The 25,897-nt window shown below is 56.4% G+C and overlaps 1 protein-coding gene across 2 annotated transcripts in view; it reads left to right on the plus strand.

The window, feature by feature from the left end:
- The window catches only part of LOC306647364 (microtubule-associated protein 1S-like), a 74,071-nt gene extending 52,351 nt beyond the window's left edge, over positions 1–21,720 (plus strand). The window contains exons 1-7 of one of the 2 annotated variants that reach the window (XM_079116649.1): positions 12,040–12,410; positions 13,118–13,219; positions 14,671–14,753; positions 15,269–15,409; positions 15,879–18,231; positions 20,525–20,760; positions 21,499–21,720. In XM_079116649.1, coding sequence (XP_078972775.1) covers positions 12,248–12,410; positions 13,118–13,219; positions 14,671–14,753; positions 15,269–15,409; positions 15,879–18,231; positions 20,525–20,760; positions 21,499–21,654 — 3,234 coding nt within the window. In that variant the 5' untranslated portion in view covers positions 12,040–12,247 and the 3' untranslated portion in view covers positions 21,655–21,720. Of the gene's footprint in view, positions 1–12,039; positions 12,411–13,117; positions 13,220–14,670; positions 14,754–15,268; positions 15,410–15,878; positions 18,232–20,524; positions 20,761–21,498 lie in introns of those variants that run through there. The other variant, XM_079116648.1, reaches the window with a different exon arrangement.
- The last annotated feature ends 4,177 nt before the right edge of the window (positions 21,721–25,897 follow it).

A 25,897-nucleotide genomic window follows, 5' to 3' on the forward strand; every position in this document is an offset into this window, starting at 1 on the left:
AAAACGTCCACCTCTGCAGCACTCAGCACAATCACAGTGTCAGGCAGCCACCCCTCTATCTAGTTCTAGAACATCTGCATCACCCCAAAACTGACCCCCAACATCAGCAGCCACTCCCATTCCCTCCCCCAGGCCCCAGCGGTCATTCATGTGGTCTCTCTGGATTTAATTCCAAATTCTTCAACCAGATCGGTCTTTCCTTTGCCACGTGCACACTGTCTGGTTTCAGGAATCCGTTCCTGCCCCGGCATGATAAAATCCTTTCACGGTGTCTCCTGGGTAGCTGGCTCTGTGGCCCAGTGGACAGTGCCTCGGACTTCTAGCCAAACCTGCAGAGGCCCTTCACGGTGTCTCCTGTATTGCTGGGGTTTTGTCATCGACAGTCAAGTCTCGACTTCTCTGGGAATTGATTTCAGAATATGAAGTGCGATAAGATCCAATATCAGTGGTTCCAATAGCCTTTTGTGAAATGGTCACAAAGCTAGTTTTTATGCATATGAGCAGTTCTGAGCCACATCCCCAGTTCTGGGCGCTCTTCTGTCCCAGTGGCCATCAATTCTTCTTACCAATATTCAGATGGGTCCTGATGTCTGCTAACACCAGCTCCCCATCTTGTTGCCTTCAGGACCTGAGTTAGTCTTTGCCTTTTTCTCAGCTATTTGGATTCCATGGAGAAACCACCCCCTTGACTGCACTGAATCTAGAAACAGAGCATCAGTGTATTTTAAAATATTGCATCTTCCAAGGTTAAAACATGTTGAATCTTTCTATTTATCTATCTTTCAATAAGCTTATAACTTTTAGATTTATTTCCAGATCCTTTGTGTATTGAGGCTATGGATAAATGGGCTTTGATACCAGGGATTGAACCCAGGGGCACTCGACCACTGAGCCACATCTCCAGCCCTATTCTGATTTTATTTAGAGACAGGGTCTTGCTGAGTTGCTTAGGGCCTCACTAAGTTGCTGAGGCTGGCTTTGGACTCTTGATCCTCCTGCCTCAGCCTCCTGAGCCTCTGGGATTACAGGCGTGTGCCACCATGCCCGGCGAAAAATGGGCTTTTAAATGCCATGTTTGCCTGTTTGTTGCAGAAGTGTGGACTGCCATTTGCTTTAGTATCTGGCAAGCTTTCTACTTCCCATAAATCCAGCAATTAGACTCACACGTCCTGGGAGTTCGTGGGATACAAGGCTGTCCTCGGCAAATAAAACGTTGCATTTCTTACCAGTCCTTGAACTTTCGCTCCTTTTTTATTTTCCAGTAAAATGCCAGGCTCTGGGGTGACAGGCATCCTTGCCTCGTTCCCAGTATTAAAGCGAACATTTCAACCTTCACCATTGATCACTTGGATCCAATTAATTTTGCAGCCCCGGTGCCTCGTTGTTCTGCCACCCGCCGCTCAGCGCATTCCAGAGCGATTGACTCGCGCCGGCGCCCGCTCCGCTGCCCCCTCCCAGCGGCCGCTGCCCTTCCGGCCCGTTTTCTCAGCCCCTCTTCCCGGCCCGCACTGCACTTGGCACGCTCCCTCACTGCTTCCGCCTCGCTTCTCTCTGGGCTTCTGATGGCTCTCATCGCCACCGAGTGAAACCCGCAAAGAGAAATCTCTGAAAGAGGAGTGCGGGACGGAGCAGACCCTGGTGAAAAGCACAACCCCGCACACGCTGGGGACTCTACCCACAAACCAAATGCACGTGCACACGAGTACGCACGTGCACGCGGCCCCCTGCCCCGCGCCGCCTGCCCAGCTCCCGGCCGCCAGCCCCAGGGGCCCTGCTTTGATTAACACTGGCTCAGCGCCTGTGCCAAGAGCAGCTATGGACACAGCTGGCTTCAGACGAAAAGGATCTCTTGCAGCATCTTCCAAGCTCCGTTTTTCATGGGGAAAGAGGAAGCTTTTGCGAGCAGGCTCTTGCCAGGTCAACGCTGTTTGATCTTCAAATAAATTCCCAGGCCTTGCTGGGTCCATTTGATGTTCCTGGCTCTGAGTGACGCGCCACCGAGGGGAAGGACATCCATGAAATATCAATCAAATGGTTCAGCAGACATTTGTTGGCACCATCTGGATGCTGAGAAGTAAGCTTGTCACCAGATTGTACAGAGTGACATGGTCCCTGTCGGGGGGGGAAACACAAAAGCACACACAAAGGAAATCAAGCAAAATTGCAAGGAAAACAAAGAGGGTCCCAGGATAGAGAGGAACAGCAGGGGAGGGAAGAGCGGCTTCCTGGAGGAACCAGTGGTGATGAGATGAGATGCAAAGGAGGAGGAGCCTTCGCATCCTGCTTGGAGAGAAATGGGGGAGGGGCACCCTAGACAGAGGCAGAGCTGGTGCAAAGGCCCTGAGGTTGGAGGAACTGAGGCAGACAAGCCGCCTGGAGCAGAATGAGTGAGGAGGAGAGAGGAAAAGAGAGGGGGAAGTGGGCAGGCATTTGGGGGAGCATGGAGAAGGGGTCTGAGAGTTTCTGAGGTGGAGAGACAGAGAGATAGATAGAAAGAAGGAGGCAGAGGGAGAGACACTGAAAGTAGGAAGGAGAGATAGAGTGTCAGTCTTAGAGGGCAAGACACGAGCCTGGTAGGCCCCAAGGCTCCAGCCCAAACCCAGTGGTTGCTGAGACTTTATTCTTACCCTTGTCTCCCCTGCAAACTCATCTCCGGGATCCCCTGCCCTGGTGGGGGTGACCACTGTGTGCTGAGAAGGGAGTTGGCACATAGTTGGTGCTTTATAAATGGGATGCATCTGTACGTGTTGGAGGGGGAGTGGGCAGCTTGGGAGGGTGCAGACCGCCTTGGTCCTGGCCACAGGGAGCAGCGCGGCTCACACAGAGGCAGTGCAGAGCCTGAGGGAGCTTCGAGCAGAGGCAGGACAGGTTCTGCTTCATGGTTTTTTTTTTAATTGGTACCAAGAACTGAACCCAGGGGTGCTTAACCACCAAGCCACATCCCTGCCCTTTTTATTTAGAGACAGGGTCTCACTAGGTTGCTTACAGCCTCGCTAAGGTGCGGAGGCTGGCTTCAAACATGAGACCCTCCTGCCTCGGCCTCCTGCGCCCCGGGATTACAGGAGCAGGCCACGGTGCCCAGCTGCTTCGTGGCTTCAGGATCCTTCTGTGACTGGAGAAGGGCCAGGACAGTCAAGGGCAGGAGCGTGGGTGGCAGCACCAGGTGGGGGAGAGCAGGGATCCTGGGAATGCCGGGGTCAGATTGGTTCTGGGGGAGCCTGGCATGCAGGACCTGCTGACCAGAGGAGAGGTGAAGAGAGGCTGGGGACTGGGGTCTGCGCCACCAGCTGTGCACGATGACGTCGTCAGCAAGACAGAAGCAGCGGATCTCAGAGCGAGGAACCGAGATTGGCCTTGTAAGTCTGAGTTGCCGGCAGACACCCGAGGGTGCCGGCTGCGGCTTAGTGGCCACGCATGTGCGTGGCAGCTCAAGGCCCCATTCCATCTGCAGCAGCTCCGACACCAAAAACACCTCGTGTGGAATCAGAGGTTCCTTTATCTGCAGTTTCAGTTCCCTGCAGTCGATGAGTTACAAAAGTATTAAACAGAAAATTCCAGAAATAAACAATTCACACATTGTAAATAACCTCTAGTATTATGTGTACTATTTTGTTAGTTATGTTACTGTTGTTAATCACTTACTGTGTCAAAATCTGTAAATTAAACTTTATCATAGGTAGAAGAAAAAACACAGGAGAGTCTTCCCTCCATATTCATGAGTTCCAGGCCTATGGATTCAACCAACCACAGATTGAAAATATTTGGGGAAAAAAATCGCATCAGTACCGAACATGTATAGATTTCTTTCTTTCTCTTTTCTTTTTCTGGTACTGGGAATCGAACCCTGGGCATTAGACTAGTTCTTTTTTCAGTTTATTTTGAGACAGGGTCTCACTAAGTTGCTGAGGTTGGCCTTGAACTTGCGATCCTCCTGCCTGAGATTATAGGAGAGGGCCACCGCGCTGGGTTAGACATTTTTTTTCTTGTCACCATACTCTAAACAATGCACAAAACTATGCACACAACATTTACTTGGTATCGGGCACTAAAAGTCATCTAGAGACGGTTTAAAGTCTACGGGAGGGTGTGTGTAGGTTCTATGCAAATATGGATCAGTTTTCTATTGGAGGCACTTGGGCATCCTGGTATTTTGGTCCATCCTTCTGGAGGTCCCAGAACCAATCCCCACTAGTAAAGGGGACCACTTGGGGACACATGGAGGCTACTGTCCCCATTTTCAGGCATCTGCAGAAAGTCCTGGAATGCCTTCGGAGTGGGCAAGGTGGACTGCTGTGGGGATCAGTGGGACCTCTGGGAGAGGAGGGACTGGAGACACCAAGAATAGCCATCAACGTGAGATGAGACATGGCCACTTGGACAAGAAGATTGTAGATGGAGTGCAAAGGCCCTCCCTGGCTTCCAGAACCAACCAAAACCCGGACACTGATCCCAGGGGTCCACCTTCCACACTTTGGTCTGTGGCCACTAGAGGCCTGTCATCAGATCAGCCAGTGATGGTGTGCAGTAGAGACAGTGGAGTCCACTGTCTCTGGGGCTGCTGTATGCTCTCCTCTTCTTCCACGGACAGTTCGGATTGGTCAGGGGAATGAGACGGTGGACGGGAACTATAAGAAGGCGAAGGAAAGTGATAGGTCCAGACTGAATGGGGGCGGGGCTCCGGGTCCGGAGGCAAAGGCCCAGTTCCCAGAGTGGCCAGGAGGGGGCAGCTTGGCCTGTGGGAGATCCCCGACTGGGGCAGCCAGGATTCAGGAATCCCCTGCGGAGAGTCACTCAACAAATCCCTGCAAAGTCCTGTGCAGAGCTCTACAAATGTTCACTGTTTAATACTGGAATCTATGTTACAGATAAGGAAATTGAAAAAAAAAAATCTTGAAGTTGCTTACCCAAGATTTCAGAGCTGGTGAGTGGCGGAACTTTGAACCCAGGTGTTCCAGGGGGGTCGCTTAGCCTCTGCACTCCACTCCACTGGCTCTTCTTCCCTCAAATCTCCTGAAATAACAGTTTAAAAATAGGTGGCAATGGGGGTAGACCCCTCCGCGCTCATGCGCAAGGCTGGGTTCCACCCATATCCCTGCAAAATAAATAGATAAATAAATAAGCAAGGGCTCCTTCTCAACTCTTTCCAGGGTCGCTCACTATGTGTCATCTTGGGAGGAGAGTAAAATCTTTCCATTTTAGAGATAAGGAAACAGGCACAAAGAGTGATATGGGAGCCTAGGTGGTGCGAGGTCCAACGAGAGAATTCTCGAAGCTTGTAAGACTCCTCCATTTCAGCCTGGCCCTGCTCAGAGCGGGGGCCAACTACCAAATGCTGTCCTCTGCAGCGTTCAGCACCCTTCTGCCACTTCTGCTCTTCATCCGCCCGAGCTCAGAGCTGAGCTCCCACGCGCTGCCTTCAAGTCCAGCTTCCCCATTCCAGACTAGCTGAAGAACCTGTGGCTTTATATCCCCTGGTGGGTCGGCTGAGATAGCTGGATGTGGGACTTTGATGATGTCATCATTAACAGGTGGGAAACTATAATGAGAGAAGACAAGACATTTATCCTGGTAGTACCAGGCACGATGGGACTTGAACCCAGGGCATTACCACTCATGCCTCTAGGTCCACCACTAGGGCAACGTCAGGTAGAGTTGTCTCAGCCGTTCCATGCCCTGGTGAAAGCTCCAGGGTCTATGAAAATGTTTGAGACCCAGATATGCACACACTTTGGTAATAAAGTGCAACAAAGGAAATGTAAAGTCCAAATGAACCAAGGGTTTGTTATGTTCAGGACTTCCTTTGGTGCATATGGCAACAGGGCTGGGAATGGATATACTCCCTAGGAAGATCCCAGGCAGATCTTAACCAATGGGCCACTCAGAGCTACTTGTGGCTAGCGACTTCCCAAGCAAAATGAGAAAATACAAGAATAACCAACATTGGGGGTGCTAGACGCTTAGCTCCTGCTGGCGCTGGGCTATATATTTTCTAATACTTGTATTAATTTGTTTAATACCAATGATGACCCTAAAGAGTAGGGTTATCATTACACCAATCCGAGCGACAGGGAATCTGAGGCACAGAGACGTCGCACAGTTCATGGGAGACCCACGAAGACAGCTGGAATTTTAACCCCGCCATCTGTGGCATCTGTGCCCTATTTCCTAACATCTTCAACCCCTTATTTGGCCGTTTGGCCTTGGGGTCATTAGGATGGGGGATGCAGAGACCTCCGTGCCTGTTTAACTTGATGCAGGTCTGCTTGTCGAGACACGGTGCTGCCTGAGAGCCCAGATGGACAGAGTGGGAAACCGGATTGGGGACCAGCTCCGCCCCATCCGCCCCCAAAAGATTTTAAGCTACCAGAGAAGGTCGCATCCAGCTCAGGATCTGGACCACACAGTCGGATGCAGCCCCATTCTCCGACCACGCCCCCGTGGCCGCCGCTGATTGGACCAGTGGACGGGTAGCGGCCAATAAGAGGGAGCACTTTGAAAGCTCCGCCCACAAAGCCTTCCTTGCGGAGTGATTGGCCCTTCCGTCTCCCCTCCTTCTCGACCTTCCCTCCGGCCGCGGCCTCTTTGGAAGTCCCCGCTGCAAGCCTTGGTCGGAGGCACCCTTTCCTTCTCTTTTCCAGGATTCACCCTGCTTCCTCTCCCCTTTCAGCTGAAACGCCCCCTCCTCCGGAAAGCTTCCCTGACTCCCAAGACTGGGTGGCGGTGCCCTAGGGGACCTCGGCAACCTGTGATCTCATCACCTGGTTTTCTTGCCTGTCTCCAAAGCAGGCCACAAGCTCCTCAGAAGCCAGGACAGGGCCTCAGAAAGCCCTTGTTTCTCCATCGCCTGGAGCGGGGTACATATTCAGAACATATGGCAAGGAGAATAATGAAATAATGGGTCAGAGATTAGGAGATTAGGGGTACCGAGTTTAGAACTCTGCAGGTAGGACTGGGCACAGGGTCTGGCCCACGCGAGGTGCTCGATACACAGGGAAAAGACTGACTTCACCTCTGAGGGCGACGCAAATGTCCAGTGGCGACTCCCAGCAGTACTTTTTAGCTCCCAGCAGCCACCCAGGATCTATCGGTCTGCCTCCAGTCCTGTCCCCTCCAGTCTTGCCAACATGTGTTCAATGAATGAAGGAATGGACCTGTTCTAGGGCCTGGAGTCAGATTCACATCCTGGGTGCTGGTCACTGAATCTGCCTCTTGACCTCTAGGAAATGTTTACTCAGTGCCTCCCCGGCCCCTGTCCCAGGTTCTTGAAAGATAAAAATGAACTAACATATCAAACAAATGTCACTACCTCAGGCTCCTCACATCTCAGATAGGAAGTGATCCACACCCAGGACCAGTAGCTTTTGTTTCCCTGCCCCCAGCACCCAGAACAGGAATGTTATCAGTATATGCGGCACATGAGTGCTGAGAAACAGGATCTGGCTCCCAGGCAGAGGGAGGGAGGCAGGAAGGAAAGCAGCTCACAGGTGCCCTGGCCTATGCCTGTAATCCAGCTACCTGGGAGGCCAGGGCAGGAGGATCACAAATTTGAGGCCAGGCTTGGCAACTTAGTGAGACTCTATCTCAAAATAAAACACAAACTGGGCAAGGTGGTGCACACATGTAATCCCAGTGACTTGGGAGGCTGAGGCAGGAGGATCTCAGTTCAAGTCAGCTTTGGCGACTTAGTGTGGCCCTAAGCAACTCAGCGAGGCCCTGACTCTAAAATGAAATTATAAAGAGGGCTGGGGATGTGGCTCAGTGGTTAAGCACCCCTGGTTCAATCCGTAGTACAAAAATAAAGAAGGAAGGAAGGAGGAAGGCAGGAAGGCAGAAAGAGCAAGCCGAGGCTCAGAGGGGAGAGTGCTCATAGGTTCAGTCCCCAGCCCCACACACATTTTTTCCCTCCAAAAATCTCATAGCCTGAGTGGTAAGGACATTGGATAGCCTGGCCTTTCCCACTTGGGAAATAGTCATTTCACATCCCCAAACCCAGCCATGCTACCCCTGGGCGTTCACTAGAGAGAAAGGGGTATATTCACTAAAATACAAACAAAAAGGCTCGAAACAACTTTATCCTCAGTGGTCAGAGTCTGCAAACAACCCAAAATCTGCTGAGTAGTGAATGTACATATAGCAAAAAAAACTGGTTCCCTGTGGCTAGAGTTTTTTGTTTTTTTTTTTTTTTTTTTTTTTTTTTTTTAAGATTGGGCCTCACTGTGTCACCCAGGCTTGCCTTAAACTCCCGGGTTCACGCCATCCTCCTGCCTCAGCCTCCGGAGTAGCTGGGACTACAGGCGCCTGCCACCGTGCCCAGCTTGTACTATTTTGTTAGTGGGGGGAAAAGCCACATGGATGTGAGGATGTTGAAGCCCTCCTCTGCTCTTGGCGAGACTGTAAAATGGCACATCCGCGCGCAGAATGGTCTGGCAGTCCCTGGGAGAGCTAAACATAGAATTGCCATATGATTCGGCTAGTGCCAATTTTAGGTAGAGACCCGTAAGAATTGAAAGTGGGTACTCAAGTTGGCGCACAAATGTTCGGAGGGAAAAAAAAGACTATAAAGGCGAAATCACAATAACTACCATCAAGAACACTACTCTGTCAGAAAAGGATCCAAATACCGCCCGGGGCCACAGTGCAGATGAACCTGAAAACATGATGCTGTGTGACAGAGCCAGACAAAAAGGCCACATGGTGTGACACCCAGAACAGGCAATTCCATCAGGACAGGAAGTAAGTCAGCAGCTGCCAAGGTGGGGCAGGGGAGTGCCTGCTGACAGGGCAGGGCCCTCTGCGCGTGTGGGTTCTGCATCCGCAAGATCAACCAACCTAGGTAAAGAAACACTGGATAAAAAGTTGTACTTGGGGCTGGGGAGAAAGCACAGTTGGTAGAGTGCTTGCCTTGCAAGCACAAGGTCCTGGGTTCAATCCCCAGCATTGCAAAAAAATTTTACTTGTACTTGACAGGTACATGGTTTTTCTTGTGTACACAGCATCGTAGTAGATGCTCTAAGTCATAGAGACAGTTTCAGTCTATGGGAGGATATGCGTAGGTTCTATGCAATACTATGCCGTTTATAAAGAGATTTGAGCATACTCAGATTTGGGTATCCTTAGGGGTGTCCTGGAACCAGTCCCCTAGGGATGCTGAGGGATGACTGTGTTCTGAAATTAGATACTGTGAATGCACAGGTGCTAAAGTGTACACTTTAAAAGGATTAAAATGGTAGGTTGCATGTACTTTATCACAATTAAAAAGGAGGGGAAATTGGTACCAGGGATACTACACAGCTGTGAAAAGGAATCATATGATCTCAACTCATGTGAGGAGCTAGAGAAACCAGAACCAGAAGGGGAATCCTGTGCAACCCTGTTTGCGTGAAGTTCAAAACCAGATAATATCCCCCCTGTAGTGATGAAGGTCGGAAAGCAGTCACCTTGGGGTAGAGGAGAATCAACTTGAGGGTTGAAGGAACCACTGGGAGCTGGAGCTGAACTAGATTCCACTCCAAAATCTGTCACCCTCACCCAGCTCCACTTCTGACATCGGGGAACTTTCCCGTGTCTGTGGCCAACCTTACAAAAATGATGGAAACAGAAAAGTGGGGCTGGAGTGTTGCTGGGGGTACAGCATGTGCCTGGCGTGAAGCACTGGGTTCCACCCCCAGCACTGGAGAGAGAGCTGGAGGGAGGAAAAAGGAGGGAGAGGGATGGGGACTTGCTAGAGGAAGATGAGAGCATGCAGTAGTCCTGAGGGCTGGGATTTCTGTTTTCCCCACAAATGCTGTCACCTGACCCACCTGGGGACTGTTGGCCTGGAAACAGGCATGGAGCTGGGGGTGGACAAATGCAGGGCCTGGGATTCCATAAATGACCCCTGAATGCTTCTCAGTCCCTTGGGAGATCTCCCCACACTCTCCACACCAGGGTCCCCGTCCTGGAGGACACTCTGGGGCAGGAAAACCTTGGGCCTCCAGATCACTCAGGACATTGCCCCACAAAAGCCTAAGGGAGGACCTTTCTCTCAAATCAGACTCCCTTGCGGAGACCTATCTTGGCACTTTAGGCCCTTTAAGAACAATCGGAATTAATACCAATAATCATAACTTGCAGTCTTGGGCAGAGGGAAGGGCATGAACATCAGTCAGAAGCTTAGGGACTTGAATCCCCGTACAGTCAACGGACATGCAGGGGGAATGAATGAGTAGTGGCTGAACGGACCTTTTCCCCACTCATTAAGCCTGTGTTTATTTCTTTTTAATCATGACCTTCCCAGATGCCCAACCTTGTCCTGACTGACCACCAGGTCCCCACGGCTTGGGGAGATGGAGCTTGTCACAGCCACTCTAGCCTGTGTTCAGCAACCATCATTGCTGAGAGCAACAACAGGAAATCACAGGCAGCCAGGACACTGGGGCGAGCCAGGTGGGAGGGGCCCCGCTAGAGGAAGGATGCCCTCGGACAGGAGAAAGAGGAAGTGGAGAGCAGGAGCAGTAGACAGTGGCTGGCGGTGATTACACTGATCAGGGAAGAAGTTGGGTTGAACAAGCCAATGAGTGAATAGTAACAGGAGGCTGATTCTGCTTCCTGGACCTTTCTCATCTCTGTCCTGATTTGCCTTGTGTATTTTCAGAAACAGGGAGCTCACTCCTGAGGGAACCAGCCCAATCCTTCTTGGGCATGGATGACGGTCCAGAAGTTCAATGTAACATGGCTTTTCAAATAGGGGCCACCAAAGGTAAAAGAGCTGAATGAGAATGTTCTGGAAGGGTTAGGGGTATGGAAGGGAAACCCCCTGGCAGTCCCTGCCACAGGCTATATCTGGAGTCAAATCCACTTGGGTTCAGATCTGCTGTATCACTTATAGGCCTGGTAACATCTGCCCTCCAGACCTCAGTGTGCTCTCTTTTCCTCTGAAATGACCACAACAGTGGCTGGCTCATAGCTTTGTGCATGTACTCCATGAGCTAATCGAGGAAAATGCCTGGCACACAGGAGGTTCAGAGTAAATGTGTGGCAGTGCTCCAGGCCCAGAGTGCTCTGGATGAAACCCAAACACATACGACCTTACTTGCCTCTGTCTCAAACTTACCTCACACTTTAACTTCGGCCTCACTTGCTCGCCTACACCTGGCAAACTCCTACACATCCCTCCAAGCCCCATCTACAAGATACATTTCTCTTTTTTATTCAACCTTGGGGCTAGGAAGCTGTGAGCATTCACCTGCAGTTAGTTCTGACTGGGCTCACTGTGATTTGAGCTCCGCCCCAGCAGAAATTCTGACCCACAGGATTCTGATCAAAGTGTATTTGTGTTTTGTTTTGATTGAACCCAGGACGTTGCGCACACTAGGCACGTGCTCTACCACTGTGCAACATCCCCAACCCTTTCTTCTTTTTGTAAATTTTGACACAGGGTCTTTCCAAGTGCCCGGCTGCCTTCAAGCTTGCAATCCTCCTGCCTCGACCTCCGGAAAAGCTTGTTAAATGAATGAATGAATAAATGAATGAATGAATGGTCATTTGGGAAGAGCCCACCAAAGCGGAGACTTGAGTGGCCGCCAACCCTTCCGACGCTCCCATTTCCGGCTCTCCAGGAAGACAGGTCTCTAGAAGGGCCGGGAAGGGGCTGATGAAGAGGGGAGGGGGAGCTTCCGGGAGGGGTCTTCAGCCCTTCCGGTGCGGCCCCTTTAAGGGGCGGGCCCAGCAGGGCGGGCGCTCAGAGCGTCAGGGCGGCGCGAAGATGGCGGCGGCGATGCCCGTGGCGGCCGAGGCGCCGAGTTCGTTGCTGCTGGTGGTGGGCGGCGAGTGCGGCTGCCCGGGGCTGCTGGCCTACGTCCTGGAGGAGCTCGAACCGAGGTCGGGGCCGGCCGGCAGCGCGGCAGCCGGGGACGCGGGCGCGACGGCGTCTCCGCCCGGGCCGGGGGTGGGGCGGCTTGGCCTGCAGCCGGGCGGGGCGGCAGGGCGGCAGGGCGGCGGGGTCGCGGCTTCGCCGGGGGCTCAGTGCCCTTAGCTGCTGGGCGCGTGACGCGAGCCGCGGCGGGGCAGCCGAGCACGTCCCTGCAGGAAGCGGCGCCTGGGCCTGCGCTGCCCCGCCCCAGCCCTGGGCGCGGACCGGGAGGGGACACGGCCCCGGCTTTGGGACCCGCTCGATTGGGCAACCACTCAGCTTCCTGCTCGGAGGGAGAGGCGGGGTCGCCGCGGATCCCGGGTGTCAGCATCCTCCGACGTCCTGGAGGGACGGCCGATGTGGGGAGGCCCGTCCTGCAGCCTCGGGGCTCACTTTCTTTCGCAGAACGAGGAGCAGCTAATTGGGGTGTGGGCGGGTGCGGCCTTCCCTGGGGGATTTGGCATCTGGGGAGGTGACTCACAGGTGCACCTGCAAGGTTCACCTGCAGCTTCTTGGCACGGTAGGATGAACTGGCATGCTGCACCCATGTGTTAGGAGAACGGCCAGGCCTGTGTCCCCTCGCCTGTGAAATGGGGCCTCAGCACGCACCTCGGTTTCTGTGCTTGGAGGATGTTCCCTGAGCACCTGCCATGTGCCAGGCTTTCAGGCACTGGGACCCGGCCTGAATCGTAGACAGGCTCAGCCATGACTTCCTAGGCTCAGTGTGCTGCCAGGATGGACCCAAAGTGAATGAAGAGATGAACAATTGGAAGTTCTCTTGGTGTCCAAAGTGCTCAGGGTGGGAATGGCAGAGAAGACAAGCCAGTCTTAGCACCAAAGGGTGCACACAGGGAAGGGCCCCTGTACAGTGGGAACAGGTAGAGAGACAGGGGGTCAGGGCTTCCAGGCTGTGGGAACAACTGGTGACAAGGCCCAGAGGGAACCCAACCTGTTTGGCAGAGCAGAGGAGTGAGGAGGAGGGGAAAGGAAGAGATAGATGATGGCCAGGAAGAAGGGTCCTCTTCCCAGGTCTCCTGAGTCTGTTGGTGTGCACCCTGGTGGCTCTCCACTCAGTGCCACATCTGCAGGCTTTAGGTGGTTCTAAGTGTCCAGGCTTTGACGATTGAGAGAGGAGCTGGCTCGGCCCTCCAGGCAGGGGCTGGCTCCTGTATACTCTAGGAGCTGAGCATGCCAGGTTGAACTGCCTCCATGCCCACCCCTAACTAGGTGTCCGGTCCTGGGACATTGATCCTAGAGTTTGCAGCCTGGATGAACAGCTCAAGGTCTTTGTGTCCCGGCACTCGGCCACCTTCTCCAGCATCGTGAAAGGTGAGGTTGGGTTTCTTGTTCATCGAGCAAGTGCTCACAGAATGCTAGGTGTAGGGGGTGGGGTGCAGCTGTTAGAAAGATAACGAAAAATGTAGTAATCCAACCCAGGCCTGCCAGGTGCTGAGCCAGGCAGCCCTGACCCAGTGGTAATGCCCTCAGGCCTCAGCAATCCAAAAAGCAGGACCTAGTGGTTTTGCCCCCATTTACCAGAAGAAACCCTGGTGTTGGGGGCAGGGGTGGCAAGAAGCCCTTCAAAGATGGGGCTTTGGGAATGAGAAACTGCTGAGTTTGGTGTGTCAGGGGTAGGGAAGAGGACAGAACATCTGGAAGGAGATTGGGGCAGGGGTCACTGGGCAGGTCTGGGGGATGGATATGGAGGGACTGAGTCTGAACCACAACTGTGACCTCACATAGGGCTTGTACACAGTGGGTGTTTGGTAGTGGGGAACTGAGTGAGAATCACCTGGTACAAGGCTCTCCGGGGATCCTGGGGTGACCCAGAGCAGCCACTGGGTGGGGCTTGGGTATAATTGACTACTCTCCCTGCCCGAGCTGGCCTGTTGAGTCACCTCCTGACTGCTAGAGGAAGGGAAGGAAATGTCCTTCGTCTCATTGTCCCAGCGGGTCCTGGTGGCTTCCTGACCCCTTGTGCAGCAGAGAGGGGGGCTGGAAATCCTGTCTGCTCTGTGTGACCTCATTGACCACTTCCCCCCAAGTGGGGTAATATCTGTGATAGCATGGTAAGGGTTGACCAGAGCTGGAGGGTCAGTGGCTCTCTAAACTCAAGGCCCGTGCTTTATGTTCAAAGCACATCTGGGCCCTGTGCATTGGTGCACACCTGTAATCCCAGTGGCTCCTGAGGCTGAGGCAGGAGGATTGCAAGTTCAAAGCCAGCCTCAGCAACTTAGCAAGGCCCTAAGTAACCCATCAGGACCCCATCTCAAAATAAAAAATAAAACGGGCTGGGAATGTGGCTCAGTGGCAGAGCACCCCTGGGTTCAGAAGTCCCTGATACCAAAAAAATAAAACAAAACACACATGGGCTCTGGGGAGCCCTCCAGGGTTGGGGTCACAGGAGCAGCGCCATCCCCGCCCCTCCTGTGTTCAGCTCAGTGCTGCCTCTGGGTCTTTGCCCATGTCGAACCCTCTTCTGGGCACGTCCTTGATGGCCCTCCTCAGGCTCGGGACCCTTGTCTGTAAACTGGAGGCAACCATGGCATTCCCCACTGGCTACAGCTGCACGTCAGGCCCAGCACATGTGGGGCCTGTCGCCTGGTTCCAGGGTGACCTCTAGGCCCTGCTTGGGTGTCCTGTTCTCCCTTCATCCTAACCCATAGCCATACCCCTGGGGGGGTTCCCTGAGGAATCATGGTACCTGAGGGCTATTCAGGGAGGCGGGATTTAACTCCAGGACAGCCTGACACTGGGTGGCCTTGCCTGATCCCCCACAGGCCAACGGAGCCTGCACCACCGTGGAGACACCCTGGAGACGCTGGTCCTCCTGAACCCCTCAGACAAGTCCCTTTGCGATGAGGTAGGGAGTGGCTGCCCCTGGCAGGAGTGGGTTGCTGGGGCTACCATGTCTCTCCTCACCTGTGCCCATCTGCACACACCTGGACCCCTCTCCCAGCTGCATGTCCGAAAGATGAGCAGGCCAGAGCCCTGGGGTACCCCACTAGAGACCCTCTTACAAGTTGATTCCTTTGATCACAAATGTTCTCCTTTGCTCCCTTAAGGGACTCTCAAAACTGTAGGAGCCTGAGCCAGATAGCTGATAGCCCCAGGCCTGTCACATCAGAGCTGGGCTGGGGGAGGGGTGGCTTCAGGTGGAAGGGGCCTTGGCACCCAGCCTTGTAGGATGAGATGGAGCTGGCCAGGTACAGGGCCCCACAGGAGGACTAGAGTCTGCCCTCCCAGCCTGTAGTCACCCTGCCCGTGGGCCGGGGCTGAGGGCTGGGGTGGTTGCCTGTTGATTGGGGCTGGGAGCCGCCGCAGCGTGGGGTGCCAGCCACATTGCTGCATAGGAAGGACCTTTAATGCTTGTCCCAGCTCCGGAACCTCCTTCTGGATCCTGCCCCTCACAAGCTGCTGGTCCTGGCCGGGCCCTGCCTGGAGGAGACGGGAGAACTTCTGCTTCAGACGGGGGGCTTCTCGCCTCACCACTTCCTCCAGGTCCTGGGGGACAAAGAGGTAAGCGCGCCCTTGTCATCCTCTCCCCAGCTCTGAATCCTGACTCCTCCCCATTGGGCTGCAGGCCACAGTGCCATCCTTCCTGACCCTTCTCCCCTCCTGTAGGACGACCCATGTGCACCTTTGGGGTCAGGATGGGTGCCGCCTGCCAGGACAGGCTGTGGTGTGAGGCTGGGCCTGGTGCTCAGCAGGGAACCAGAGACCTGCCACGGGAACCCAGGTTCCAGGTCCCAGCTAGGATAGAGCCAGATGACATCCTTTCTAGAGCCTGAGTCTGGGGAGGGCGGGTGGTGGGCCACAGGCCTGGACCGTCACTATTTACAGTACAGCAAGTGCGTGACGGTGGTGGGGAAAGGCTCGGTGATGGAGGTGGCCTGAGGGGCAGGGCTTGGTGTTCTCCCCTTTTCCCAAGGGACTGGCTGTTGCCTGCACCAGGTGGCCCTTACCCACTGTCCGCTGCCCCCTGCAGATTCACGACGCCCTGGCCTCCTCGCCTCCGCCTGCAGCCCTGCCCACACTCACTATCACCTGCCCGACCTTTGGGGACTGGGCACGCCTGGTCTCCGACGTGCCCGGCCTGCAGGGCCCACTGCGGCTGCAGCTGCGCCTCAACCCCCCAGCTCAGCTGCCCACCTCCGAGGGCCTGCGGGAGTTCCTGGAGTACGTGGCCGAGTCCTTGGAGCTGCCGTCCCCCTTTGAGCTGCTGGAGCCGCCGTCCTCTGGGGGCTTCCTCAGGCTCCCGCGGCCCTGCTGCTACATCTTCCCTGGAGGCCTGGGCGACGCCGCCTTCTTCGCTGTCAACGGCTTCACCATGCTTGTCAATGGCGGCTCAAACCCCAAGTCGAGCTTTTGGAAGCTGGTGCGGCACCTGGACCGTGTGGATGCCGTGCTGGTGACCCACGCGGGCGCCGATAGTCTCCCAGGCCTGAACAGTCTGCTGCGGCGCAAGCTGGCTGAGCGTCACGAGGTGGCCACCGCTGGCGGGGGCTCTTGGGACGACAGGCTGCGCCGCCTCATCTCCCCCACCCTGGGGGTGGTGTTCCTCAATGCCCGCGAGGCTGCGTCGCGGCTGCTGCGCGGCGAGGATGAGGCAGAGCAGGCGCTGAGTCTCCTGGACCAGCTGGGCATCACACCCCTGCCCCTGAGCCGCGGGCCGCTGCCGGCCAAGCCCACGGTGCTGCTGGAGAAGATGGGCGTGGGCCGCCTGGACATGTATGTGCTCCACCCGCCCTCGCCCGCCTCCGACCGCACTCTGTCCTCTGTGTGTGCCCTTCTCGTGTGGCACCCTGCGGGCCCTGCCGATAAGGTGGTGCGCGTCCTCTTCCCAGGCTGCACTCCGCCTGCTCGCCTCCTGGACGGGTTGGTCCGTCTCCAGCACCTGGGTTTCTTGCGGGAGCCCGTGGTGACCCCCCAGGATCTAGAAGGACCCCGACGAGCTGAGAGCAAAGAGAGCGTGGGCTCCAGGGACAGTTCAAAGAGAGAGGTTCGGGCAGGGGCAGCCCCCAGACCCAGCCAGGAGCGTCCCGGGGCATCCCGGAAGGAGCCAGCCCGGGCCGAGCCCCCGCGCAGGACGGAGAAAGAAACCAGGCCCTCTCGGGAGGTGAAGAAAGACCCCAAGCCCAGTGCGCCCCGGACCCAGCCCCGGGAAGTGCGCCGTACAGCTAACACTGTGCCCAGCCTCAAGAAGGCGGGCACCCAGGGGGTCCCTAAAGCCCGAAGAGCACCTGGCGCACCCCAGCCAGGTGCTCCGCCTGTGGAGAATGGGCCCCGAAGCCCCCCCAGCCCCTCCGCTGCAGCCCATGGATCCCCTGTCCCACAGCTGGTGGGTGTACCCAGTCCGGGGACCAACCTGGAGCTGGGGCTGAGTCCAGCCGGGGAGGAGGGTGGCCATTTTGAGGATAAGACTCTGGAGCTGCTGCTGGCCACGAACACCCCCCGTCCACCCACACCTTCACCCACTGAGAGCCGCCGGAGTCCGGCCGAGGGCAGTGGGCCACTGTCACTGAGCCCACTGCGGGGTGGGGAGACAGGGCCCGATGCCTCACCCACTGTCACCACCCCCACACTGACCACCCCCTCACTGCCTGCTGAGGTGGGCTCCCCGCACTCCACAGAGGTGGACGAGTCCCTCTCCGTGTCCTTTGAGCAAGTACTGCCACCACCAGCCTCTGGCGAGGCTGGACTGAGCCTCCCCCTGCGTGGCCCCCGGGCACGACGCTCTGCATCCCCACATGACGTGGACCTGTGCTTGGTGTCACCCTGTGAGTTTGAGCACCGCAAGGCTATGCCCTCAGCTCCAGCACCTGCATCCCCTGGCAGCTCCAATGACAGTAGTGCCCGGTCCCAGGAGCGGGCAGGGGCCCCTGGGGCCGAGGAGACGCCACCCACGTCCGTCAGCGAGTCTCTGCCCACGCTGTCTGACTCAGACCCCCTGCCTGCTGCGTCGGGAGCAATGGACTCAGACGATGACACAGTGGGCTTTGGGGTCCCCCGCCGTGACCCACTGCCTGAACCCCTCAAAGTTCCCCCACCACTGCCAGACCCACCCAGCATCTGCATGGTGGACCCTGAGATGCTCCCCCCCAAGTCCACCCGGCAGAACGAGAACCCTGTCCGCACCCGAAAGCCCCCAGCCCGGCCCAGCTCTGGCATGGCCGCCCCCAAATCCACAGCAGCTGCTACTGCCAAGACCAAGGGGCTTGCTGGTGGGGACCGGGCAGGCCGACCACTCAGCGCCCGAAGTGAGCCTGCTGACAAGGGAGGCCGGGCACCCCTGATCAGAAAGTCCTCAGTCACCAAGACCTCCACTCTGGGCCCGTCTGGTGAGTATCTGGGGCGCATCCCTGTGCTGAGCTGAGTCATGAGAGCGTGACGCAGGTCCTGTTCCTGCGTGCTGTGTAATTTCAGTCACTCCTCCAACCTCTGGGGCTCCATTTCCCCTGGAAAAGAAACTTGGCCTCCCTGTTGAACACCTGCCATCTCACACAGGCCTGTGATCCCAGCCGCTCAGGAGGCTGCGGTAGGAGAATCCCAGGCTTGAGGCCAGGCTGGGCAGCGCTGAGACCCAGGGGCTGTAGCTTGGTGGCAGAGCACCTCTGGGTTCTGCCCCCAGAACTGCCAAGTGTTAGCAGGTCTAGTGTGGTGGCTTTTCCAGTGGCCACAATAAAGGGACAAAGTCAGATGTGTTTTCTTGTTTGTAGTGCCAGGCGCAGAAACCAGGGCCTCACCCACACCAGGCAAGTGCTCTGCCACCCCGGCCTGGGAAGTTGGTTTAACGTAGCTCATCCCCACACGCAGTGTCGAGCAGAGCGGCTCAGAAATGCTGTGGAAATAAGTTCCAACTGTACTGGAAGCTAGGGACTGTGTGAGGGAGGGAGAGGGAGACGGGTCTTGCTGTGCCACCCAGGTTGGTCTTGAAATCCTGGGCTCCAGCAATCCTCTTGCCACCGCCTCCCAAGCGGCTGGGACTGAAGGCTGTGCCAGAAGGTCCTTGGCTGCCATTGTTCACAGAGTAACAGCTGCGCCGGTGGCGTTTACTTGTGTCAGTTGCTGTGAAGTAGGTAGCCTGCGTGCAGGCCCAGCGCCACCTTATAGAAAGTACTTGATCTGTGGGTTTCGGTGTCCACGGGGGCCCTGGACGCTGAGGGACGAGTGCATGTGTTCTTGAACCCATGTGCTGGGGTCCCGTCTGCTCAGCTCTTCCCACCACTGTGACTGAGAGACCCGAGGAGGACAGTGAGGGCAGGGGAGGTTTGTGTGGGGCTCAGGGTTTCCGCGCCTCAGTCCGTGGACCACAGGCTCCATTCCTTGGGCTCGAGAGCGGTGGTGGGACACACAGGACCAGGAGGCAGACTCCACTGGCCAGGTGCAAAGTACACGCCGCAAAGGCGTGCCCCAGTGCCTGCCCGCAGCCGCACCCCCTGCCCTCAGGGACTGCCATTAAACCCGGCAGGGGACTGATTGACTGGCTGGGGTAAGACTCAGCCCAGTCGCTTCACCTCTGAACCTTCCTGCATCGACTCAGGAGCTTTTGGGGGCACCTCACATCCAAACCATATCAGTTCCCCAGACGGCCTCAGCCTCCACGGTTGGTGCCCAGGACGCTGCACACGGCCCCGCACATGTCTGGGATGTGCCACAGTAAAAGGGCTTCCTTGTGCCTTAATAGCTGTGCTGTCGATCACTGGCTATTCAGGTTGAATAACGCAGTCACTCTGGAGAGCCAGTCTGTGCCCCAGGCCTGCTGTGCTGGTGTCGCTGGCCTGAGCTGGAAGCTTCAGGTCTGGTCTTCCCTGAGGCTGGCTCTCCTTGTGCCTTCCTGGTGGCTTTCTCCATCCCTGCACATGGGATTGCTTTCGACTGTCCCTCCCGTTAACTCTCTGGCTCCCTAAGAGGGAAGAAGGGAGCCAGACCCAGGAGGGGCCAGGCTTGCTCTCCAGCCCCCTCCCCAGGACACATCTCCAGTGACCTGCAACCCCCCGCTGGCCCTCACACCGCCATGCCGGGGCTCAGCTTCCAGTGCTCCAGCCTTCAGGGGACAGACCAGAGACCCAGCTCCCACGCTGGGTTAGCCGGCAGTGAGAAATTCTCACCTCCGCGGCCGGTCTCTCCTCCCAGCAGCCGCTTGCTTGAGTGGCTGCTGCTCAGAAGCAGCTCTGTGCCTGGCCAGACGCGTGCTTCGGCAGAAGCGTATTAAAGCTGGGAGTCGTGCGTCTGCCCACCTCTGCATGGCCCCTTCCTCCTGCCCGTGGTCGCCCTTCTGGTTGGCCCGCCTCTGCCCGTCCCAGGCAGTCCTCTCCTGCTGAGCGCGGCCACGATGGCGTTCTTTTCCTAGGCTCCACTCAGGATCCTCGCCATCCCAAGTAGGGACTCCAAGGCCCAGGGTCAGGCTGCTGCCCAGAGGTGGGGGCCTCTTTCACTCTGCAAATGCCCAGCCACATGCCCTGGGGACCCAGGTGCCGAGTGGGTGCCAGGCAGGTTTCCCATTGCTGTGGCCCAACTATCCTCCTGGAGCTGTGGCAGAGGCCCCACTCCCGGGGTTTCTGCTGGATTCTGGGTGTTGACCCCTCAGTCAGACCCCGAGCTCTCCACTGATCCTGTCCCTCCTTCCCACAGGGTCATCGGGCAGCCGGCCAGGCAGGCCAGCCACCCCCCCTGGCTCTCCCGTCTACCTGGACCTGGCCTACCTGCCCAGTGGGAGCAGCGCCCGCCTGGTGGACGAGGAGTTCTTCCGGCGCGTGCGTGCGCTCTGCTACGTCATCAGTGGCCAAGACCAGCGCAAGGAGGAGGGCATGCGGGCGGTCCTGGACGCTCTGCTGGCCAGCAAGCAGCAGTGGGACCGGGACCTCCAGGTACGTGCCAGGCAGGGCCTTAGAGTGTCCTAGTGACGATAAACGTGGGCAGTCTGTGTGGGACTACTACTTCACTCCCGCAGTCCCCAGGGGTCAGTAGGCCTCAGAGGGACCAAGTGTGTCCCTGAGATTATATGGGGTTGAGGACAAATAGTCCCACCTGCTCCACCGTACATGGCCCCTCAGCCTCTTTTCCCATCGAGTCACCTGCCCTCTCGTCTCCAGGAGACCTGGGGCAGAGGGCACAGGGCTGAGCGGGGGCATCCCCTCCCCTGTGCAGCGAGGATCAGCCGTACTGGAGGAGGGGCTGTGAGGCTGAGACCCCGCTGGGACAGGGTCATCCCTGAGGCCGAGTGTCTGTGGGGACAGTGTATGCACACTGTCACACGTTGAGCAGCGGGGCCTGTGGCCCCTGTGCTCCAGGAACTTCTGGGAGCGTACCAGGCAGGGGCACGGCCCCAGCAGGAGGGAATTGAGCTTGGGAGGGCGGGGGAGCTGCGAGGAGCAGGGGGCACCGGGCCGGGGCTTTGCAGAGCCAAGGCCTCCCGCGTCTGAGGGCCCTGTGAGTGCCGGGCAGAAGGGGCCTGAGGGGCACGCCGGCCCTGGTCAGGCATCAGGGCAGAGGGAACCGGGTTAGAGACGAGACCAGGTGGTCTTGAGTGCTGGGAAAGGCAGGAGCTGGGGCTGGGCCAGAAGAGCAGAGGGCGCCCATCACCAGTGGTCCATCTGTCTTCCCAGGTGACCTTGATCCCCACCTTTGATTCAGTGGCAATGCACAAGTGGTACGAGGAGACACACGCCCGGCACCAGGCGCTGGGCATCACCGTGCTGGGCAGCAACAGCATGGTGTCCATGCAGGACGAGGCCTTCCCGGCCTGCAAGGTGGAGTTCTAGCCCAGCACCGCCCCTCCCCAGCCTGTCCTGGAAGTTATTGCACCAGAATAAACCGGTAACTCCTCAGCCGTGGCCTCCATTCTTTCTGGCCAGGGGAGACTCGACAGGGGGGCCCCAATCCTCACTGTGTCCTCGAAACACAGGGGAATCCCAGGCCCAGGGAAGGAGCCCCTCTTGGCTCATGATCAGCTGCCCATGGTGCTCACTGCAGAGCGGCCAGCACGTTCCAGGGAGTCCCTCTCTACAGGAGGCTCATAAAGAGGATTCTCAAACCCGTGGGTCACTTCCTGAGGCCCAGGAGACAGGCAGGAGGATCCCAAGTTCAAGGCCAGCCTGGGCAACTCAGTGAGATTCTCCTAAAATAGAAACGGCTAGGGATGTAGCTCAGTATGTTCAGTCCCCAGTGCCAAAAAAAAGATGCCATCTGCACTGGACTGGCTAGTGACCCAAGAAACGGATCCAGATCCTGATCCTGACGCCTGGGAATCCCCTCTCGTTTTGAAGAGGAGTCTTGGTGGATGAGATTAATTGAAGGATCTCAAAATGAGATCATCTCGGATTATCCCAGTCAGCTCAAAATCCAATAACAGGAGCCCTCTAAGAGACGAAGTGACCAATACAAGGTGGAAGGCAACCGCGCCAGGGCGGTGGCCGAGGTGTGGGGCTCGGGGCAGAGCCCTGGCCAGCAGCACCCTGCCCTGGGTTCCAACCCTGGCTCAGCAAAAGACAGCGAAATGCCCTGTGCTCGCGGCTGGGCACCTGGTAAAGAAAAGGTTTACTTAGCTGGCCATTCTGGATGTCGAGAGCCAGTCGTCAGTGTCTGCTGAGGGCCTCGGGGAATGGCCTCGCGTGGCAAGGGGGTGGGCCCCAGGCACGCAGTGACCCCGGAAGCAGAGTGAGCCCAGACAGCCTGACTTGGACCCCCGTTCTTGGGAACTAATCCAGCCCCAAGACCCAGCCTGTTCCCCCCAGGACAAACACTCATCCCTCGAGGGTGGTGGCCCTGTGACCCCACCACCTCCAGAGGTCCCACCTCTCAGTATTGCTTCCCGGCCCAAGCGGGGGCACTGTTTAGTCCGCTTGTTTGCTGCTGTGACTAAATGACCCAACCAGCACCATCAGAGAGGAAGAGTTTATTTGAGGGCTCGTGGTTTCCAATGTCTCTGTCCCTAGGCTCCACTCCTCGGGCTCGAGGCGAGGCCGAACGTTATGGCCGAGGGAAGCGCAGAGGGAAAGGGCTCATGTCACAATCAGGAAGCAAAGGGAGACTCCACTCTCCAGATACAGAATATGTCCCGCTAGCTGCGCCCTAGCTCCCACCTCCTCCAGCGCACCCTAACAAACTCCTCAGTTACTCCCGTCAGGGTGAGTTCACGGGTGGGGTCAAGCTCAACAACCCAGTCATCTCTGAAACTTCCTGCATTGTCTTGTGAGCTTCTGGGGACACCTCACCTCCAAACATAACAGGCACCTTTGGGGGACATTGCATACAAGCCACAGCACTGGCCTGAGTCACTGGGGGCTACAGCAGCTTTGGGGTGTGGATTTCTTCCTCCGCTGTGTCAGTGTTGGTCACCTGGACGTGCTCTAAGGAAACCCTAGTCTGAGTGGCCTCATGACCGGCATTTCTCACAGTCCAAGCTGAAGCTGCTGCTGACTCGGGTCAGAACTGTCCCTGGCTTGCAAATGGTCACCCTCTTGCTGTGTCTTCCCATGGCAGGGACGGGGCCCCACTCTCAGGAGACCTCATTTAACCCTAAAGAGCCCCCGAAGACCTCTTCACACATAGCACCAGGGCGGGGCAGTACAGCTTCCGTGCAGGGACTCTGCTGCACTTTTGGTCCCCCTAACCTGCTCTACAGCACTGAGCCTCCCCCAGCCCCTTTATTTTTGTTTTGAGACAGGGTCTTGCTAAGTTGCTGAGGCTGGCCTGGAAATTAGGTCCTCCTGCCGCTCCCTACTGAGTGGCTGACCATGCCCAGCTAGCATTTGGCCTGGAAATTAGGGTCGTCCTGCTGCCCCCTCCTGAGTGGCCACCACGCCCAGCTAGCATTTGGTCCTTAATAGTTGGAGTTCAGTGTGGCCGCTGGCAGGCACGGAGAGCCCTACAAAGGGTTAGTTCTGGGTGGGAACCCCGAGTGGGATCTGGTCTCCAGCCCTGATCGCTGCATTGGGGTTTCAGTGGCCACAGTGCAGCTGGTCACAAAGGACAGGTGGCGGGGAGCAGGGGCCAGAACCCCCAGGAGGGAAGAGCCCAGCGGCACTCCCTGCCTCATACCTGGATGTCAAGGAAGCTGGCGCCCCGTCACCAAGCTCAGTGTGCCCCCAGCCCAGCAGGCATCTGAGGAGTCCGAGGAGGGGCCCAGAGCCACAGTGGGCAGCGGGCAGGAGCCGTGGAGCACCTGGGAACCTCCCGCTGACCTTCTGGTCACTGCTCTCTTCCCTGCGCCCTCCCTGCCTCCCCAGCAGGAGCCCTGGGGGATGAGGCCCAGGAGGAGAGGTGAGAGACACGAAGCCCGCGCTCGCGCTCGCCTGGCCCCTGGAGCCTTTCTCTGTTGTCACCGCGGGATGGACTTAAGTTCCCATTGACACATGAAGCCAGATTGTCAGGACTGATCCTTGTAGCCAAACTGTCAAGTGACCGGGCCACCTACCCACCATCTTAGAGATCTGCTGGGAACTCGGCCTTCTCATTCGCCATTTGAGTCTTACCTCTTGGATGTTTTCTTTTTCTCCTTCACATATAATTCTCTTTCTAAATGAGAAGTAAGGAACTTGGACGTGAATGTTTTCCGAGTGAACCTTTCGGTTTTGTTTATGGACAGTTCTGCGTGGTCTCTGACCGCAGGCTTCCTTTTTCTCTTACTGCCTCTGTTCCAGCGGCCTTGCCCACGGCTGCACACGCCTCCCACGCTTTAGTTGTTATTCTGCTCATAACCTCGGCTTTCACTCTGACCCATCTAGGACTTATCTGAGGATGTCACCCCAGGGGACACCCAGTGCCCCCATGCTGTGACCCTCCTCCGGGAAGGTCTGCTGTGTGTCACCATCTGTTTCCAGATGGACTGTGTCCTCATAGTAATTAGTTGAACTTCTGTGTGCGTCCCCACCTCCTGCACTGAGCCCAGGGCTGCTCTACCATGAAGCTCCATCCCCAGCCCTGGTAAGTTTTTGTTTTGAAACAGGTTCTGGCTAAGTTGCCCAGACTGGCCTTGAACTTGTGACCCTCCTGCCCCAGCCTCGAGTAGCTGTGATCACAGGTGTGCCACTACACCCAGTCATGTGTCTTAGTAGTTCATAAGGCAGGTGCTTTTTCTTTAACTTAATTTTTATGGTGCTGGGATGGAGCCCAGGGCCTTGCATATAGCTGGACAACCACTCTAGCCCTGCGCTATACCTCAGCCCTTGAACTTCCAGCTATTTTCACATATTGATTCCTCCTGGGCAGTTCTAGAATATCCACAGAGGGGGCCCAAACACACGGATAAGAAATGTAGTAAGGTAGCTGGGATCAGTGATCCAGGCCTGTCATCCCAGCCGCTTGGGCCGCTGAGACAGGAGGATCACAAGTTGAAGGTCAGCCTGGGCAACTTAGTGAGACCCTGTCTCAAAATAAAAGTTTAAAAAGGACTGGGAGAGTAGCTCAGTGGTAGAGTGCCCCCTGGGTTCAATCCTAGTACAAAAAAATTTCTTTTTTTTTTTTTAAAGACAGAAGAGCAGAGGAAAAGTCTGAAGAGAGACTGAGAACTCAATTTTCTAGAACAAATTCATATTTAGTAAATCAAATATCCCAAGCAGGATATATAAAAGGACACAACTGAGTGGAAGTGCAAAAACCCAGCCAACTAAAACAGTGACATTGCCAGAACCAAGTCCCCAGCCACAGCCTGGCGGAGAGAGCAGGGTGGGGTGCGCAAGCTGCTGAGGAGTCAGCCAGCAGAGGTGCCACCACACAGCTGGAGGAGGCAGTGGAGACAACAGTGGTGAGGGTCTGCAGCGGTGACCCCCACTGAGCCCCACTGAGGGAAATTTCTAGGGGGTCTTTTCAGGTGACACACGAGGGGAGACCGTGAGCAAGAAAGACAGAAATCCATGAATGAATGCAAACCATCGCCTCCATTAATAAGCCATCCTCCTGCTCCAGCCTCCCAGGAAGCTGGGACTGAGGTGCGTGCCGCCGCCTGGCCTCTGTTAGTAATTACGATGTGCAACATGTGGGGTTAAACACGCATCGCAATTCAAC

The sequence above is a fragment of the Sciurus vulgaris genome (genome assembly GCF_902686455.1).
Source record: "Sciurus vulgaris genome assembly, chromosome: 16".
NCBI classification, from domain to species: domain Eukaryota; kingdom Metazoa; phylum Chordata; class Mammalia; order Rodentia; family Sciuridae; genus Sciurus; species Sciurus vulgaris.